Source organism: Alosa alosa, chromosome 13, assembly GCF_017589495.1.
Source record: "Alosa alosa isolate M-15738 ecotype Scorff River chromosome 13, AALO_Geno_1.1, whole genome shotgun sequence".
NCBI classification, from domain to species: domain Eukaryota; kingdom Metazoa; phylum Chordata; class Actinopteri; order Clupeiformes; family Clupeidae; genus Alosa; species Alosa alosa.
The window spans coordinates 30,050,387-30,070,393 of NC_063201.1; the positions used below are offsets into that span (position 1 = coordinate 30,050,387).

Here is a 20,007-nt window from a genome sequence, read left to right on the forward strand (position 1 = left end):
TCTATGCGGCTACTCTGAAATCTGGTCGGTATATTGTATGATTCATTCTATAGTAGGTCATGGAAATTCAGATTTTTTGGCAGGGAAAAGTCATGGAATTTTACATCTGACTTAAAGCGGGAACCCTGTAACCAGTAATTCCACATTCTTTAATTACATTACATGATCATTACTTTAAACAGCTTTATTAGATATAAGAAAGATCCACATGTTCAAGTCCACCTGAAGCTTTGGATATTATGTCTGAGTTATGGCTGTTGTAATGGTGTGTAGAACAGCTCTGACAAACTCCTCAGTCTTTCCTTTTCAAATGAAAAGATGGTTTTCTATATGGTCAGAAACCGTTTTATCCAGAGACCTTTTCTTTACGTTTACTTTTATGACTTCTGGCCACAAGAGGGAAACCTACTCAAAGATTTAGATGTTCATACATCTACTGATTAACCAAAACATAGTTTTAAGTGTTCTCCTGAATTCAAACATCCAAGGCACAAATGAATGGCATAACCTAATCAAAGTCACTCTCAAGAGCTTGCATACTGCCTGATTAATTAGACAAAGTTGAAAGAATACTTAGCTGGGCATAGTTTTTTGAAGGTTAAGAAAATAAATATCTGACTAACTGCTATGATTTGAAACAAAAGAAAGTTCAGAAGGCTCTCATATCTGCCATTACTTTAAGGAGGTGGCAGCCCAGAGCATTTTGATCAAATAAGGGAGGCACCATCATTTGAACACAGTAGCATTCATGCAGTAACCTATATGCAGATATATATTTCTGCAGCCCCATGCTGCATGTGCCCCAAAATGCATTTGATACAATATTTGTGGGGAGTGGGGACTTAACATTTTGTTGTTGATTAAACCGTGGTTGATTACAACATGAATTCTCCTGAACATATATAACTAATGGGTCATTCCGTGTCAAATCAGACAAAATCCAGGGAAATGGTTGCTGCACCATCTCAGATTTTGCTCAACATTTGTCTACCTAATATTTGTCTACCTAACATCTGTAAAATATTTTTGTTAAATTCCAATGTTTTCATATATTTTTTCACCCCCTATTTTGTATATTTTTTTACTCTCAGAAATGCCTTGGAGGCCGTGTTCCAGATATTAATAGCCTATCTTGAAAAGTATTATTCTCAGCCTGCTCAAACTTTGTAGGGTGGAAGATAGACATGTTCTCAGTATGACTGGACCGTTAAAAGTCTGTATGGCATGTCCATATTTATATAAGGCCTTAGTTATGGAACAAAATGCAAAACTGTTGACATTGAGGGTCTTCTAAACTCATTTTATGTATCCACGACACCAATCATTATTTTGTTTGCAAATACTTTTATTGTTGAGCCAATATTAGAGGTCCCTGTAACAAATGCACATGAAGATATTAAGGATAAAACAAGGTGTGATTGCATTTTTTGGTAATGTTCATGGGACTGAAATGGTATGTGGTGTAGCTAGTAGGAACAAGAAAATCAACGTGGGAATACTGTAGCTTACGGGAATAGTCATTTTGTGTATAAAGTGTCAATGATGTACCATGTTTCATTCATACATAAATACACTTACTTGGTTACATTGTATAACAGTGCATTTTCATTCTTGTCCCTCGGGCAAAACAATGATTTTGACTCTATTTATTTATCTATGGTACTACATTGGCACTTTGTACACTAAATGTCCATACACTGAGCTACTTTCACATACATTTTCAAGTGCTACCAACACAACCTCCGCTTGTTTAATCCTAAAAATGTTCAAGCCCCATTATATGTGGAGAGCTCAAATATTGGTACAACATTAATAAAATATAGTATAAAAAGAAAGAAATAATGATTGATACCAAATGCGTACAAAAACAAGTTTATACTACCCTTATTAATGTCACTTTTTTCAAAATCTAGTGCCTTGTAGAAAATCAATAAGAATGCCGTACAAACTTTTAATGGTTCAGTCATTATGAGAATATGTTTGTCTTCCACCCTACAAAGCTTGGGCTGCCTATGAATAATACTTTTCATTATATTAATGGCCAAACTGTGCTTACCAGACAATGTGATTTTTAGGCTGTAAAACTGATGTAATTTCAAGGGCTGAAGGTAACATGAAGCTATAGGATTTGAACAGAAGTATTTTACAGGCCGGTATTTTTGAGACGGTGCTGCAACTACCTTATCTGATTTGACACGGAATGACCCTAATAGAAAAATATTCCCCGATGGAGTTTTCACTATATAGATGGATAACGTATGTTATGTACAGAATGGTTTGGTATATTTTACGTGACTAATTGTGTGCTTTCAAGCTCAAGTTAGGCTGACCCAGTTCAGCTTTCAGACTTGGGTAATGCAGCTTTTACAAACTATCAAAACACTATTAGATCACAGATCACAGTAGTGTCAGCAGAATCGTCACTCATTTTCAAATGCAAAAGAAGGCTTTGCATATGGCCAGAAATAGGCCCTACATTGCTTACTTTTGACCACAAGAGGGAAACCTTCTTAATGGCATAAGGGGGTTTGATCACTGGGAAGTGTTGCTGTGTCTTAAACAAACAGCCAAACATGTAAAAATGTTCAACGTGGCCAAAGTGAACTTGAGTTGGAGAAGTCTAATGGAGATAATGCTAGCTTTCTGTCTTGGACCACAAAACCCATAGCTTGACAAGAGTTCTTAACATCCTTGGACACTCCTATTGGAGTTAATTGGCACTCTGAACTCAGCTTTGGGTTGATACAGTTATTTCAAACTATCTAATCAACTTGTTGATTTAAGCCCAACTTCCCATTGGTTGCTATGATGGAGTGCTGTCGTCACTATGGTTGAGTATGTGCTCTGAATGCCATACCAATGAGCTAGGCTCTTTGGTGTTGCAGTCAAGCTGGATGTTTGGTACGCCGAAGACCTGGGTTTGAGGCTGGTTGGGGTGACTACTCTCCCCCTTTGCTACAGTTGCCATGAGATTTATGACCTGTGTATAAAAGTGTACAGTATATAGCACATGATGTAGGCCTACAACATTCATTAAGTAGCATATTGCCTGCGTTACTGGTGAGTGTGTACACTTCTCATTCTGGTCATAGATATAACACCACAAAAATTACACAAAAAGCAGTAACTGAAGGTTGTGTTAGTCAAATGTTTTAGATGTTCTCAAGTCTATAATGGTTAGTAAATGTTTAAAAGATATTTTTTGAACTGAAACATCTATGGCAAAATTGAATGGCATAACATCATGTAACCAAAGTCATTTTTCAGAATTGGCAACATACAATCTGTCCAACCTGATCCAACCATTCAAACCATAACAAACTTCAGAGGTCTGCCATTCTTATCATTAGTAATACATTTATTAGATGAATAAATTACTGTTTATCATCACTAAACGACCTCTGTTTACACTCGGTAATAACAATTATCAAAACCATAACCATTTGAATAGTGCCGTGCTGTAACAGGTGGTCTCCAGATGTAGAATATGACATGAGTCATGACATGCTTCATAAAAGCTCTTTATTGCAAGATTTGTATGCATATTTTTTGTTGTGGGCATAGACATAGCAATAGTTTAATGAACACTTTCAAAACCCACTCGTATGGCACTTTTAGCAACAGATGAAAACTGCTGGCATGTGGAGTGGGACAAGACTGCAAGACTGCATGAGTGCAATGAAGTGGAAGGCATTGGAGCGTTATATTAGACAGGAGTGCAGGGGTGGCTGGACTGATTTCATCGTCCAAGCAAGTTTCAAGTTTGTGCAGAAAAAATAAAACACCACAACAAAAACACAAAAATCCACTGAGTGTTAAAAAAAAGTCAAAGAAACCTCCCTTTAACTCCAGCTAGAATGACATGTCTGCTGCTGTTTTTTTTTATTCACCATGCATGGCTTGTTTTCTCTTAAATTACAGAATAACACTGTGCCTCACCTATGGTACACTATACTATACAAAATACAAATTTAACAGGAACACAAAAATAAAACACTGACATTTACATAATTTTACAGTATCTTTTTTCCCCACGTTGCTTCTACATTTTATTCTGGTTTTACTTTACAAGTAATTTCTAGTTTTTACTTTCATAGTACAATACTCAGAGAAACATTTGTTGAGAAAAAGCTTCAATAATAATACTCAAATGTTCCTCCAAAATCTCTACAAATAATAAGGTGCTGGATGCTACCACATTTCATAACCTAGGAAAAGATCAAAACCAGTCATCGTGGTAGTCATATGGTGTGGACAGTCCATTTTGAGTCTATAGCTTCAACAGCACGCTGTTGAAGGATTGTGGTTGGAAAGGAAGGTTCAAGGTACTGTTCATGTGTGTCATTCCAAGCGTAAGTGCATGCAAACGGTGAAAATGCAGCCAGTGTGAATGGAGGACAGGGGCTGTGTACCAGAAGGAGTGGGGAAGGGACACAAGAGGCTGAAAGTTTCCTCTCAGTGAGTGACGGCTTAGTGCTGAATGTCCCTGTCTGTCACTGAATGAGCAGACCATATCTTAAAAGGCACTCAAATCACGTGAAACTCAGTATTTGTTGATATTGAACTAATAAAAAAAGAAAGAAAAAAAACATTGTTCAGCAGTGGTTTGATTTCTGCAAGGAATAATTGGGGGCACATACAATCACAGGGTTGTCAAGAAATTGTCATGAACATTAACTGTGTCGGCTAGACAAGACAATGTGAATTGTAACACAGGGTCATATAGACATCCAGCTATAGAATCACAATGTGTTGCTCAGTCAGGAGAAATTAACTCATCCTTCATTTGAACAGTGATTTTTGTGCCGTGTCTGTGCATATGTCTTAACGTATTTCGTTTTGAAAGAATTCACACAATTAAAATCAGTCCTCTCCTTCCTGAGTGCAGTTCACTGCCTTAGAGCGCCACTTAAGCATGGGACGTGAACCATTTTCACAAGGTCTACTGCAGCAGAGCAGATACACTGCTTCCGAAATATACAGCCTCAGGAGAGCAAATCTACAACCCTACTCAACAGTTACGAAGCTGTGTTCATATTCCCCAAAAAAATCTACTGCAGGAGAGTGTACTATAAACTACAGTAACTCCACCGATGTGCTATCCACTGGTGTGGCTGATAAAGGATGGACTTCTGTGGGCCGGACAGTGTCCTGTGTCCATGTTACAGAAAGGCCACAGTGGTTTTTGAAACACCTCAGTCGGTCACTCACTCACTCGAGTCCAGTCGGAGCTGTGTGTGGAAGCTGTGTTGGGGTTGTGAGCCCTGAGTGAGAGAGGGCTGGAGGAGGCTGACGGCACGCTCTTCCAGCAACGAGGAGGGGAGAACATTCTGCTTCACGTACAAGCTGCTGAGCTGTGTGTGTGTGTGTGTGTGTGTGTGTACATGCGTGTCACTGTGAAATACTGCACCGCTTCCTTAAACCACAGAGTGCGCAACAGGTGTGAAGCGCTGGCCAGATCCCCCAGGAACAGGCAAAAGTCCGATCAGGCTAGGAGAAGCCTGGACCACGGCGTCACGGTGTGGACAGGTCGGGAGATCAGGGCTGGGTGAAAGGAGGCTTTGTTTCCCTGGACAAATGTGTGTGTGTGTGTAAGAGAGGGAGAGTGTGTGCTGGAGTCAGAGCTGCTGAATCTCGCCATGTCACACCTGCATCTCGGAACCACTGGACAGCCCCAGAGCCTGGGCCTCCTCTGGGGTCAGGCCGCTCTTCAACGTCCTCCTCACTGGACAGACAGGGGGAAGGAGAGAGAGAGAGAAATGAGATGAACTATAGTGCAATTTTTGGTGATATCCTGTTAACGCTAGTGCTTTCTGCTCCTGTGTGACACTATAGACTACATGCACGAAAGGCTCTCTGTGTGCTGGTTTGTTTCCGGTTGGCCAGGTGTGTTTGAACCTGCCGCTATTGTTAATATAATTAGTGTACTAGGGAACTGTTAGGGAACTAGGGAATCAGCATGTTATGATAAAGAATGATTTATGTGTGTGTTAAAATTGTTATTATTGGGCAAACAGGATATTCAGTGTTGGAGTGAAGATGTAAGGAGCAGAATATGACTGAATATGTTGTTACAACACAGTTAACGCTCCACCAGAAATACATGAGTATACAGGAAAAGCCTTTCGTGCACGTAGTCTATATGTGAAAACGGTGCATTTAGCTGCTAGAATTAAGGAAACCATTCTCGGGGGAGGATGCTGCTGGACCCATCAGGTCTGGGCCAAGCCCCAAATGTTTCCAAATCCTCCTAACACCACCCCTGGTGCAACTAGAGTAGACATATATACCTTCCTGTAGGGTAAAACTACGTCAGAACAAACTAGGAAATAAAACATGCATGGCTGAACTTTAGAGCCCTGTTTACGTGACTCCTCAGCTGGACAACATTTAAGGGCAGCGCACGGTGTCTGAGCACTCCCAGCCATAAAGATGCCTGACACTGCGCTGTAAAAGTGTGGTGGTGGCCGTGCCATGGGCAGGGCTATAAAAACTATTTTGAAGGAGGGAAAACCCATGAGATCCAACATGTCTGCCCTGCTCTTTTTCTGTCTAGCATGTGAGCATTTTTCTGCGGTCTGTGCTTGTTAAGCAGGTGTGAGCTTTGTTTGTTTGGACAGATGGCTATAGCTTTCACTTCACTGACAAAACCTGGAGCTGATGCACCTTTTATCTCAACATGCAAACCACCTACCCACATGGGGGCCCGAGAGATAGTTGCCATGGTTTTGCCATTATTATGACTTTTGTGAAAGGCAGAGCAAATTAAGATCAAAGGATATATGATGTTATGAACACTCATCATCAACACCTACCAATGCCAAAATCAACACACGCACACGCACGCACACGCACACACACACACATAGAGAGGAAGAGAACTCACAGGATTTACGGTTGGCCCTGGATCTCCTCCTCTCCCTTGGCTGTGCCCTCTGACTCGGCCCCTGAGTGGCGGACTTCACAATGCGCTCCATGATCTCGTCTGCCGTGTCGTCTGTGCAAATCGTTGGGTCGTCATTCGCCGATGACCATAAGTTGTTCCGGCCAACAAGTGATCCTAGCGAAAAGTCAAAAGAAAACATTTCAGGAACAGTTATGATTGCTTTACTGTCTATCTACACCTGGCCTTGTGCGCTCACAGTTGATGTGGATCAGCCCTGTGTGCCTTGGGTCACTGTTGGGTCACTGCTGTGTGGGGTGTTCAGCAGATACTCTCTTACCTCTGTTGGCTCTGGTCCTTGTGCGGAGACCAGGAACCACTGAGGTGCTGCTGTCGCTGCCCTGCAGACTGCTCTTCAAAACGGCCTTCATGCTCTCATGCTCGGCAGCGCTCTCAGCGTATCCCAGACCCTGCACCTCCGGAGCCTCGGGGCCTGAGCCGCCAAACTTCCCTCCCTGAGGACACACAAAGGACCCGGGAGAAGGAGAAACATTGTCAGATGCATTTATCAAAGTCAACATCCCAGTTATCACCTTTTACCAACATCCATCTTGGCTGAGTCTGAAACGTAATTTGACACCAAGCACTTTGGAAAAACAAATGCAGGTTAGAAATAGTTGTCAGGAATCACACTGAAGACTAATGTAGGATATTAAATTTCATTCAAAATTGTCCACTATGTCCACTATTTATCATAGTTTCTTAATTCACTAAATCATCACTTCACTCATTAACTGTGAATTTTAAAACCATGCATTGAACATGTTGAGTTCTCAGTATCTCAGTTAGGATGCACAAATACACACAATAAACAAAGGTTAGCATGTTTTACTCCAGAGTGATAGATAAACAAAAACACACACATTACATACTATAAATTAGTTCAACCAACAAAATATACAACCCATGGAAGCCAATGATCTTCCTGAGCGCTCATAAAACAGGCTCAGCAGGTAACCATCTTCTGAGAGTAACCGTATCTGGTCTGCTGCACGAGTCCTGTCAATTTAGTCCTCACAGAATGTTTGTGTCCATCTACAACCATATTAGGTTATGGATGGAATTGCATGCGAGGCAACTGACAAGGAAGCTTCTGAGGAACCATTTGTCCTAATCATTCTGCACTTGCTTGTCCAATTTTGGATGTGTGTGTGTGTGTGTGTGTGTGGTGCAAGACAATAGACTCAATAATAACATCCAGGACCAATGATGTTCTGTGCTGCAGAGCTGCATTGTAGGAACTGAAGTGGCCATTGCTAAAGCATTTCTGTTTAAAGCAGGGCTGTTTAGATTAATGGTGACTGAGTAAAAAGCACTGATTGAATGCACACGCCATCAATGACGAGAGGGAGCTTTAATGTGGAGCTTCTGAAGCCAGCGGTCGGCTTTGCTGTCTCTCTGCATCAAAGATCTCTGACAGAGATGTTGAAAGGCGGAACATTCAAATGCCTGAGACTAGCAGTTCAACTGAGGCCATATGGAGAATGTGAGTGTGTGTGTGTGAGAGAGAGAGAGAGATATAGAGAGAGAAGGAAAATCTAACACTACAGTAAAACACACTGTCAGCAAAGGGTGACCAGAAAACAGACATAACATGCACACTGTAGCTTCCATCATGCAACACACACACACACACACACACACACACACACACACACACACACACACACACACACACACACACACACACACATGCACGCACACACACAGTACTGTACCTCTCCATCCTCTTCATCATCACTCTAAGGATAAAAGAATTATGAAATGATGATGCAAACAAGGACAGAGATTTGATATGCCCCAACAGTATTTAGAAAATAGTCAGAAAAAAGGAACAAGAATGATATGAAGAAAAGTGCATTGACCAACACAAGTGATATGAAGAAAAGTGCACAAGTGATATGAAGATTTGATTTATGTGTGTGGACTGGGAAGTAGAAGGTTCCACTCAAGGAGGTTATACTTACTGTAGCAGTAAAGTTAAGCAACTTATTAGATTTATGTGAAATATTAGTTTACAAAGGCTGAATATAACATCTAAAGAGTCAATGGATGATGTGATTGTTATAAGGGCACAGCTACAGTAATTATGCTGATAAATATGCTATTTTCCTCTGATCAAATAAGTATAAGGCTTATGCTGAATTTCATAGTGATCAACCAGTGGTCATTTTTTCAATTTCCTTGCAGATGAATTGTATTTCCTGATTGTCTTTCTCCTGCTGGGTGAGGGTAAAATGTATGTGCTGCATTCGTTCTTTCGTTCATGGTTTAGACTCACACCCATGTGTCTATTGCAAATACACATTTGGAGTGCTTGAGCATTGCCATCAGGCCTCACTGATGTATTGTACTGTAAACCATGATGTGTTTCAAGCATCTGTTAGGCAGTGAGCAGCACGTGCGCAAAGCCAGCTCTGCAGTGGGATGAGCAGCTGGAGGGGCTCTAAGTCGTGCCATACCTTTCCTGGAGGAGCCCCACTGAAGCTCCCCATCAAGGAGGAGGGCTGGAGATGCTAACATGGGAGAACCCACATGGCCAGCTTGGTCAAATCAAGCAGTCATGTCATTAAGTTGCCAAGTAGGTCAACAGTTTGAATCTAACTGGTGGTGTTTTTTCCCCCTATAGTATACACCATGTCAAATATAATGTGTGTGTGTCAAAGCCGAGATGACACATGTAATGACACGGGTAAACAGTGTGGAGGTGATGAAATGGCTGTGCACATGGTATCACAGGGCAGATGAGCACTTACATCTGTGATCATTTTGCCCCGGGTCTTGTTCCTCTCTCTGTGGTTGGCCCGCTTCTGTTTCTGCTGAAGGACGCGCTCGCGCGTGGTGCGGTACTCCAACGCAAACTCGCTCAGGATCTTACTGAAGCGGTGCACGCTCACGTCACGCACCGTGTACGCCGGGTGGCCCAGGAACAGCAGGAAGGCATGGAACCTGGCAGGGCAGCAGGACAGACATATGAGCTGACCACTACAAGAGATGCACCCCTGTCATAAACCCTTTTGAGTGTATTATATGGCTTTAATCCCAGTGTAAGGCCAGTGCGTGGAGCCTCCCCGTGGCTTTACCTGTTGATGATCCTGCGGTGGACGATCTTCAGGATGATGATCCGCTCGGCACAGTCCTTCAGAAAGTCGGACATCCTCTGCTTGAGCGACGGCTTCATCTCGTGCTTGGAGATGACCTTGAGGTGGTCCCACGATGCTTTGCACCTCCGCTCCATCTGGCTGAGGTTCTCCTGGAGCTGGTCAAAGTCCACCTGGACAGAGCGCAGTGGAAACACAACCACATCTGTTAGCAGCGCTTCCCGCATGGGGTCGCCAGGGTCGTCCAGAGAGGGTGTTTATTACCGGCGCTACGATAAGGGCAAAAACCCGCGGACATCAAAATGCCAAGCAACTCGCTGCGGACAGAGTGAAAAATGTAAAGTCACAGAATGTGCTGCCACACAGCTGCAGATGGTTATGTCTGGTCAGATAAGTGCTTCCTTTTGTTCGGCTGCTCTCGAGTTACAAAACCCTCGACTGCCCTGAGTAAAGTCTGGCTCTCTGCTCCAATGTGAATTCCTATTCATAACGATAGCTTTCTTCATACCTTGGCAGAGCGTGTGATGGCCCCGATCTCAGAGTAGAGGTCCGAACTGTCTGGAAACCTCTCCACCACGATGGAGCATGCGTGGTGAAGGAGAGACTGTTTGTGCACCGTGTCCTTCACTTCTGGAACTTTCTCCAGATAGCTCAGTTCAAAACCCTTCGCCTGAAAACACACACACACAAACACACACACACACACACACACACACACACACACACACACACACACACACACACACACACACACACAAAAGATGCAGAATATAAATTGACTTTCTCTGGGTTAAGGGACGTCAAATGACACATCATATGGTGTAAACAACAGCTGATGAACCTATCTAAACTTCTAACGTTCCATCTCAAACAGACCACACACTCTTGCATAACATTAAAGCACGCTGAGCAGAGCAGTTTGCCGCCCTCGCTGTTAAAATGTAGACTATTCCGGTTCCCCGCATCCTGCAAAGGGGCTCAGGGAAAAAGAGTAATTAGTTTATGATGAACAGATCCTCAATCAGCTACAGGAACATACGGTAACTCCCTGGCAAGAGACCAGCCCGTTCCAAGCTCCACCACAACAGAGCTGAAAAGGGAAATGTCCTACAAGACATCGTTTGCACTGAATCATAATTTGGGCTTGCTTTGATCGTGTGCCTGTTTCTAATGGTTTTACTGTAAATGACAAAACCCAAGATCTTAAAAGCCTCAACCAACAGTGTGTTTACTCGTATTGACTCCTTTTCTGACAGCGTGAGTCTCTTTCAGATCAAACAATGGGACCTCAATTTATTCATAGTGCACACACACACACACACACACACACACACACACACTCACACATACACATCTGCACACACAGCTGAACACACACATCCTTTTATTTGTTCTTTCTTTCAGCAACCACTGCTAGACATATGATCCCACTCTTGGATAAAAAAAAAAAACTAAAATAAAAATAAAAGCCCTAAAAAGGCAGCTTTGGGTGCTGTGAGCTCAGTCATTCATAAAAAATGGTTGTCTGCCAGAAGACAAATGGCACTCAGAGAGGCCCTCACAGCTGCTAACAGAGAGACTGTGTTAGCCTGGCCAAGAGAGTATGGCAGTGCACTGGGTCCCAGAGAATGGGGAGGGGGTGATTCAGGGCCAGGCCAGACAGACAGACAGAGAGAGAGACAGGTGGACAGATGCCCACTCACGTTTGAGCCGTTGAGGAAGTTGCCGATGGCGAGTAGCGTGGACAGGATGTAGCGCAGTGTCTTGTTCTTCTCCAGCTGCTCCATGCCTTCTTTCAGGTCCTGCATGGGCTCAGCCACTTCCTGAGAGAGAGAGAGAGAGAGAGAGAGAGAGAGTCAGCGCATTAGGACTTGTTGCACGCTGTTGTTGTCGAACGGTCAAGGAGTAAACAATATGCCTCTCATTTTGTTAATTTCACCCTGAAACAAGCTGCATTCAGAGAGAACAAGAGCCCTTCTCTTCATCCGCATCTCTGAGTAATAAAGCAACAACAAAACAAAGCAGAAACAAAACAAACCCATTCGTGACAAATAAAATCCTTTTGATCTTAAAATCCCTAATGGGCTTCCTTCACGACAAGTCTCTTTGGAAGGAACACAATGACCACAGGGGGCCAAGATACTGTCTGGCTACAGCTAGTGCATTGCTGCTGGACGTCACTGACCTTCTCGATGGTGTCGTAGTCCATCTTGAAGGCCCAGAGCTGCAGGCGGGCGGACAGCTCGGTGATGGAGGAGAGCGTGAGCAGGAACTGCTCGGCGCTGCCCAGCGGGACCTCCGGGGTCAGCAGCTGGGCCTCCTGGATCTTCTGCTTCTCCTCCTCTGTGGGGATCATGGTGAGAATTTTCTACGTGGAGCAGAAGAAGAAGAAGAGGAGATGAGAGAGTTGGCGACGGCGAGCGAGAGAGCCGCTTTCACGAGGGGGCTTGGGGTTGGGGGCCAGTGCGTCACACGTTATCTGCTGACACACTGGCCCCAGGGGAGAATGCTTATCTGATGAAGACGGGTGACCTTGATGAAGGTCAAGTGATTCATCATGCCGGGGAGTGTCTGTATGGAAAGAGATCTTTGCTCATTGTCCTCAGAATGACGTTGTAAATACACACACACACACACACACACACACATACACACACACACTGACGAAAAGACATGGAGCCAATCCAGCTCTGCGTTTTCCCTGGTGAGCGCCTGTGTGGAAAGTCGAACTCCCTGTGGTCGTCTGTAGGCCAAACGCCATCTTCCCCCCACAGACATTCAAGGTAGGTCAGAGTATCACTGTGCAACGTTCCCATGGCACAGAACACACACAACATACCGAACAAGTGAGAGCACAGAGGATGTGGCACCCACTGCACTGGCCATGGAAGGTGTAGATTATGGTCTGAGACAACCTTACGCCATGCCCACTTCGCTAACCTTTCATCATCGCGGTGATTAATTACGAGACCACTGGCAGAAAACACACCATTCCAACAGGGAAACCACATGACTTGTCGGCGTGGTGGCAAAACCCCTTTGCTTTGGAGTGAACAGAAACAGCATTCAGTGGTGCAGACGCACAGAAAATGTTTGTGTTCTTGCAGAGCAGGTTCTGAGAGTTTATTTTGGACAAGGCACTTAACATAATGGCTTTGTTTACCAGCACCGTCACAGCTAGTGACCTCTTTGCTGCTCATAACCCAGCTAAGGGACATGTATATTCGGTCAAAAAATGCTTTCATGTTGAAATCTGGAAATGTTTATAAATGATATATGTATGCCGTCTGAAGTGAGGGAACATAAAGTCTTTAAAGGAACATAGCACAACTGTTGTCAGCAGACGCCAAGCACTCATTTTGTTTGCTGTGGCCACTGTATCCACCTTCAGTCAAACAGGAACATAAAACGCCAAAACATATAAAGCTTAACGATTACCTCGATGCCCTCCTTGTTCAGCGCATACTCATCAAAGTTGAGGATGGCTGTCTTAATAGTGCGGGGAGGCGGTAAGACTGTCAGGCCGATGTTGATGGCATTACTTCTTTTGGAGTCCAGGACAATAATCTCTTGACGTTTGCCATCTGCAGCTGTTTTCTGTGCACACACAAAAACACACACACACACACACACACACACACACACACACATGCATGCATACAGAGAGAGAGAGAGAAGGAATGATGAGAGAACACCATGGTAAACAAAACACGCTTCTGCTGTCTGCTGAGAGTTTGTCCTCCTGCTTGGATAGAATGTTGGCAATGCCACTGCAGAGAGGTATATTTCACATAAGGGAGACAGCTCCCTGGCTTAGCGCGGCCCCCTTCATTGTCTTACTCTTTCATAGTTCTCTGGCGGTTAGTGTAGCTTTGTGCAAGCTTTCATCCTAACCCTACTTTAGTTCAGCTACAAGAGGACTGATAGATCAGACTAACTGATTTTCTCTCTCAGACAACCATATGAAGAAACCCCACAATATATGGCACCCTCGGCATTTAATAATATCCTAGTCTTTTATTCTCATGTTAAACTGTGCAAGTCCTTTTATTTCAGAGGTTTCAATTGAGGTTGAGATGTTTATGATAGGGATCTACACACACCCAAGATAAAAAAAAACAATTCAGCCTGGACTTTCGGTTTCTATTGGCTGCTGAAATGAATGGGAAAGGAATGTCTTTCATGTGGGCAATTACTATAAACGTGCCTTCATATGATATAAATACGGATCTGATGTTATCCTAAGTGCAGAACTGTTAAACATGCGAGCACCTGAGGGCTATTTTTGGGACTTTGATGGAAAGTTTGGAGAGGGCTGGGGACGACGGTTGGGGCTTTTTTACTGGCCATGACAGGCGGAAGGGGCAGGGAGCTGATGGGAAGAGTGAAATTGACTTCAGCTGCTGGAAAGCATTTCCAAGGGTTCGGCTCTGGAGCGCTTCTATCCCATGCTTCCAAGACAGCGCTCATAAATTTTACCGAAGCTATCATTAGCGATTAATCAAATTCCGGAATAAAATCAGATTAATGGTGGAGCAGTGAAAATACGTGCGATGGAGTTGTCAAAGCCCAGAGTAGGGCGGCATTACATTTACTCATAATGAGCACCTTTCTCCTTACTGGCTCCCACGTAGACAGGGTATATTTTCTGATAACGACGATAGCTAACCACAGGATGTGGTCATAAACTTAGGCCAGATCCACTAAATATTTACAGCATTGCATTCGTCTCTGCCAGGGTTCAAGATAGGAAATGACAGATAAATGAGGAGAATTTGTCAGTGCCGTCTGACTCGAAGCCGAAGTGTCTCTCATCTCCTCGTATCTCAAGTCCTTACATCTCACCCTAACAGCTCCAGCCGTGCGGGCGGAGGCCTACGATGCATTCAGAGGAACATGCACTTGCATTGTGAACAATTCCCTCCACTGCAAACAATACAGCTTACACGTATTCCTGAATGGAGATGATTTGTTGCATGTGATTTATGGACTTTTTCACAACATCTTTTTCTCCTAATTTCTTCTCCCCAGCTCAGTTGATCTGGACTTAGATATCTATTCCTGGAGGCTGACCACATTAAATCTGTACTGGCATGTTTAAGGCAATGTATGGCGACAATAAACATAACACATCCGCAGACTCACCTTTGTGACGGGTAGCTCCTTGGACTTGGTCTCAAACAGGTTCTCCAACTTGGACGTGTCCACTTTGACGGGCTCCAGCTTGGACCACAGGGATTCCCTGTTGTTCTTCAGGCCGGGGTACTGCCTGTCTGCCGGCCGGATCTCGTTCCAGAAAAGCCGGATGGTCTTCCTCTTCTTCTGGAAGTGTGGCGCTTCTCCCCTGTTGGGCATCGGCGAGCCCGGCGGTGGGTATGGCTCGATGAAGGGCGGAGGGGGTGGCATCCGCATGCCGGGCATGGGTGGGGGAGGGGGGCAGCCCATGAGGGGCGGCGGGGGAGGCAGCGCAGACAAACAGTGGGGCGGAGGCAGCGGCGGAGGCGTGAGGTCTGAGGAGCCGAACGCGCTGACCGTGTCCAGGATGTCCACGTCGTCGGCCTCCGTCAGGTCAGTGAAGTTCATCTCCTTGATGCGCAGCTCGCGGGGGCAGGCCATCAGCTGGTCCCAGATCTGGTCCGACTCCTTCTTTGGAAGCGGGGGCGGAGCGATCGGCGAGGACGGGGACGGGCTCTTGTCCGACAGCTGCTTCTCCTGCGCTTGCTTCTCGAGGGCCTCCACCTCCGCCGGCGACACCAGGCCCTTGACCAGATCTCCGAACTTCTCGGCCACCGCCCGCACGTTGCCCTGGTTGTCCAGGTGACCCTTGTCCATCTTCTTGAGGTTCTCCTCGCCGGCCTGCTGCCGTGCCTCCAGCGTGGAGATGCGGATGGCCAGGTCCTGACCCACGCTCTGCTTCTCGTCCCTCTCGCTCTCCTTCTCCTTCTCCTCCTCATCTAGTGGCCTCTGGTTCTGGCCGCCGTACAGTTTATCCAGCTTGAAACGGGAGCCATTGAGCACCTTTCTACACTGATCATTGGCATCCACATCTTCGGACCACTGGCCTGAAATGAGAGTAGTCCATAACATGCTCAGACATGACAACAACAACACTGCGTGGAGCATAGCGGAGCATTGTTTACATTACTTCCAAAGTGCGTATAGAACACTGTTGGATTGAAGAGAGTGTGATATAGGTTGAGTGTGAAGTTGTGGCTGTTTGTCCTACCTGAGTTATTGTCACTGCTGAGTTTCTCCTCCTTCTCCTCCCTCTCCAGTGTGCTGCTTGCTGAGGAGATGCTGGAGGCTGAGCAGTTGTCCTTCTCGTTCACCTCCTCGTTCTGCCTCTCCTTCTCACTCAGGAGGCTGCTCTCCTCCGCCTCTCTCTCCAGGATCTGCTCCTTCTCCGACTCGTCCTCCGCCTCCATCTCTCCCTCAGCCTCCTCCTCCTCCACCTCCACCTCCACACCTGTCTTCTCGTCCTCCTCCACCACCTGTGGCTGCAGCTCGGCTCCTGGCTTCAGCTCTGCTGCATGTTCCTGCGTCCTCTCCTCCTCCTCCTCCTGCTCCTCCTGCTGCTGCTGCTCCTCAATCTGCTGTGTGTGTGGCTCGGAGGCGGCGAGCTCCTTGGTTGAGTGCCGCTGGTCTGCGCCGGAGGGGGAGTGAGGCGAGGGAGCGCCTGGGGGAGGTGCTGCTGAGGGGGAGGCAGACGCCGGCGGCGGCGGGAGCGGCTCCACTCCTGAACGGGCAGGAGCCTGTGGGCCACGGCTTGGCTTAGACCGGAGCTCATTTACTGAAGGACATGGGAAAGAAACACGAGAGAGCAAACATGAGAGAGGGAGAGTAAGAGAGGGAAAGAGAGGGAGAGAGAGAGAGAGAGAGAAAGAGAGAGAGGGAGAGAGAGAGGGAGAGGGAGAGAGAGAGAGAGACAGACAGGGTCGCAGAACATTCCCTCTCTCTGGAAATGAGACTCTTAAAGCAATACATTTCAATTGCCCTCAAGTGCATTTTAAGTACCTGTCTAATAGTGGTAATTACTTCAAGAGAACAATCTGTTTTCCTGTGATAAACTCTTATGTAAAATTGAGGGACACTGAACAACAGTTCCTGCTCTCTTTCATCGATCAGCCCTCTTTGTGATTGCACTTGGCATCTGCGTCTCTTGTGCTGCACTACTCTAGTGACAGAGATTAGGCCAAGCTTACAGTTAGTCTCTCACCACAGCTGTAGATACCACTTCCTAACAATGAATCCACTCCATATGAGCCATCCATGCTCATTATTAACACACACACACACTGGTCCGACGTCTGCATTCCTCTTTCACCACAGCCGATGTGCTCAAGCACTCCTCTTCCTATCTCCATGCGGTGAAGTCAAGCAAGTGGAGAAATGTCTTCCACACAGGAGGATGTCAAAACAAACCCTGCCTTGCCGGGAGGTATGGGCTCTCGCAAACACTAATGCAGTAGATAATGGCTTTTAACCACTCACTTCAACATTTCAGCACAGAAAAACTAATGACACCGCCTCAATCCTCACATCCCTTGCTCCTGTTTATATTAAACGGCTTGAGGGAAGTCATTTCTTTGATGTGTGTTGTAAGCCTCCAGCAGTTAGTGGATACAAAAACATAAACGCCTTGTGCAGACGTGCACTGGTCCCACCCGTGGCCCGGGCCATGAGCTCTATGCCTACTGTATGGAAACGTGGACATTCTTATGGTGTATTTAAACACTGTGGCTTGGACAACTCCCCAAAACACACCACATGTCTCAGACAGCTCTCGCATCCTGCCTACAGCGTTCATGAAGGGCTACTGCTGGAGGATTGTCTGTGGCGCTGTGCTGTGTCACCGTGACTGCAAGAGCAGCATTCTGTGTGTGACCAGTCAGCTATAGTTGTAGCAGCTTAGAGCCTTAGCCTCCCGTTTCCCTCTCTTGCTGGACGGATGCCCCACATCCCACCGCCAGCTGACCTTCAGCGTCTGACTGAATGGAATTCCCTCCACTTTGTGTCCAACTAATGTTTTTTTTTTTGCTGGCATTTGAAAAACAAGTCAATAAAACACAGAAATTCCCTCTGCGCCATGAGAGTGAGCTCCCTTGCCAGAGAATCCGAAACGGTTCATATTTCCGTCTGATTCGACTGTACGCCGATCGGTCTGTGATTCGGCAAGCAGGAGGACTCGCTCAACACCCTCACCTCTTCCTGGGTCTCCGGTTCCCCTGTTCCCACAGCGGAGGAGGGAGGCTTGGGCTTGGGGATGCAGGGAGAGGCGTCCAGACGCACACAACGCCCTGCTCCCACCACAAGCCCGGACCCGAGGCCGGACCACACTAAAAATCACATTACAAATCAGCCGGCCCGGGGCAGCCAGAGCCGCGGTGTGGTTCGGTGCGGTGCAGTTTCCACCGAGCCGACCCTGACAGCGGCCAGCCGCCCCATGCCCCTGAGACTCCCAGCGAGTGCGGCTCAGCAGCTAATCTCTCGTTTGTTTGTGCTTCTGGAGCGCAGTGATGCTCCCAAGAAGAGCTGGGTCCTCCAGCAGCTCCGACAAGCATTCAGCATTCAGCAGCCTGCCAGTTAGTCAGTAAGCTGTAATACCTGACTGTTGTGTAATCTTTTGCCCAGGAAGTCAGGGTGCATGCCCAGAAACACCCTGCTGATTTCTATCTGACGGTTTTAAGGGTCTAGTGCCAGGGGAGGTTTCTGCTCACAGTAGGAGCAGCAGGTGGACAGGGAGAACCCGTAGAGAACCTGTGGTGCTACACCATTACACCAAAACAACCCAGGCCTGCCAACATGCATAGATGTTCTCTGAACCTCTAAACAAGGTTTGGAACAGCCAAACTCAGAACGCGATAAGCACTAATTCTTTATTGTGGTTCCAGCTCAAAACTATGATTAAGATCTACAGTGTAATGTTAAGCTTATTTTAGTTTCTGGGAATAAAATAAGTAATTCAAGTGAAAATCATTAACAAATAAGTCCGAGTTGATGTTGTTGGCATGGTGGAGGTGTTTACCGTGCGTAGTGTGTGTGCGTGTGACAGACTCCGGAGTGGGACTGTGAGATGAGGCGGTGCTGCGGGAGCTCAGGCTCAGCGTGATCTCTGTGCGACCTCTAGGTGGCGCTCTCACACGCTCCCGCTCATACTCCTCTGCTGCCACCCTCTCCACCTGTTTATACCTGCACACACAACACACACAGCCTTCAGGATACAGGATAGACATCTATCACGGTGCACCTTACCATAGCTTACACACACACACACACACACACACACACACACACACACACACACACACACACACACACACACACACACACACACACTTACATAAACTTACAGAGAATTAAATTATTACATAACATACCACATGAAAATATTATTTAATGAAGTTCTAAACTCCCTGTCCATTCATTATATCCAGCAAGACAAACTACATCCTGACATATGTCAACATTGGACATTTTCATCAAGGCTGAATTCAGATTTACCATTACAACTGGCATGGCCACACTATGAAATCCCAACCACAAAGAAAGTGAATGAAGAAATTCTTTGCTCAGAAGAATGACTGCTCTGTGGCTGTTTTTCAAGAGGAGTGAGGATGGACATGTACTGCAAACAGTTTTGTTGGCCGACAACTTTGGAGGACATCTGATATTGAATACACAAGTTTGGGGCCAGAATGGCAAAGACATACGGTCAGCCTGGAAGCCCAAAGTGGACGTATGGTGTGTGTGCATCCTGCTACGTGGAACTGGGCTGATGGAATGTGTTTATTCATTCCACCTCTCCCACTCATTCTTTTAGGAGGCCGCTGCCAAATCTGCAGCCAATGCTACTTATAGTCTCCTGCTGGCTAAATGTAAAGAAATAATGTAATGCTATTATTCGTAAAAATATATAAAACCATTACAAGCTCTGCACTGAAAATTTTCCCCAGATGCATATTT

The 20,007-nt window shown here is 45.7% G+C and overlaps 1 protein-coding gene across 5 annotated transcripts in view; it reads right to left on the reverse strand.

Annotated features, from left to right (window-relative positions):
• Positions 1-3,505: 3,505 nt before the first annotated feature.
• The window catches only part of fhod3b (formin homology 2 domain containing 3b), a 105,871-nt gene continuing 89,369 nt past the window's right edge, over positions 3,506-20,007 (reverse strand). For 3 of the 5 annotated variants that reach the window (XM_048261485.1, XM_048261484.1, XM_048261481.1), the window contains 14 exons: positions 19,070-19,233; positions 16,271-16,834; positions 15,190-16,106; positions 13,483-13,641; positions 12,230-12,412; positions 11,748-11,867; positions 10,553-10,714; positions 10,027-10,217; positions 9,700-9,892; positions 9,406-9,459; positions 8,662-8,685; positions 7,224-7,398; positions 6,887-7,060; positions 3,506-5,725 (listed from right to left, as the gene is read on the reverse strand). In XM_048261485.1, coding sequence (XP_048117442.1) covers positions 5,643-5,725; positions 6,887-7,060; positions 7,224-7,398; positions 8,662-8,685; positions 9,406-9,459; positions 9,700-9,892; positions 10,027-10,217; positions 10,553-10,714; positions 11,748-11,867; positions 12,230-12,412; positions 13,483-13,641; positions 15,190-16,106; positions 16,271-16,834; positions 19,070-19,233 — 3,163 coding nt within the window. In that variant the 3' untranslated portion in view covers positions 3,506-5,642. The remainder of the gene's footprint in view (positions 5,726-6,886; positions 7,061-7,223; positions 7,399-8,661; positions 8,686-9,405; positions 9,460-9,699; positions 9,893-10,026; positions 10,218-10,552; positions 10,715-11,747; positions 11,868-12,229; positions 12,413-13,482; positions 13,642-15,189; positions 16,107-16,270; positions 16,835-19,069; positions 19,234-20,007) is intronic. The other 2 variants (XM_048261482.1, XM_048261483.1) reach the window with 2 other exon arrangements.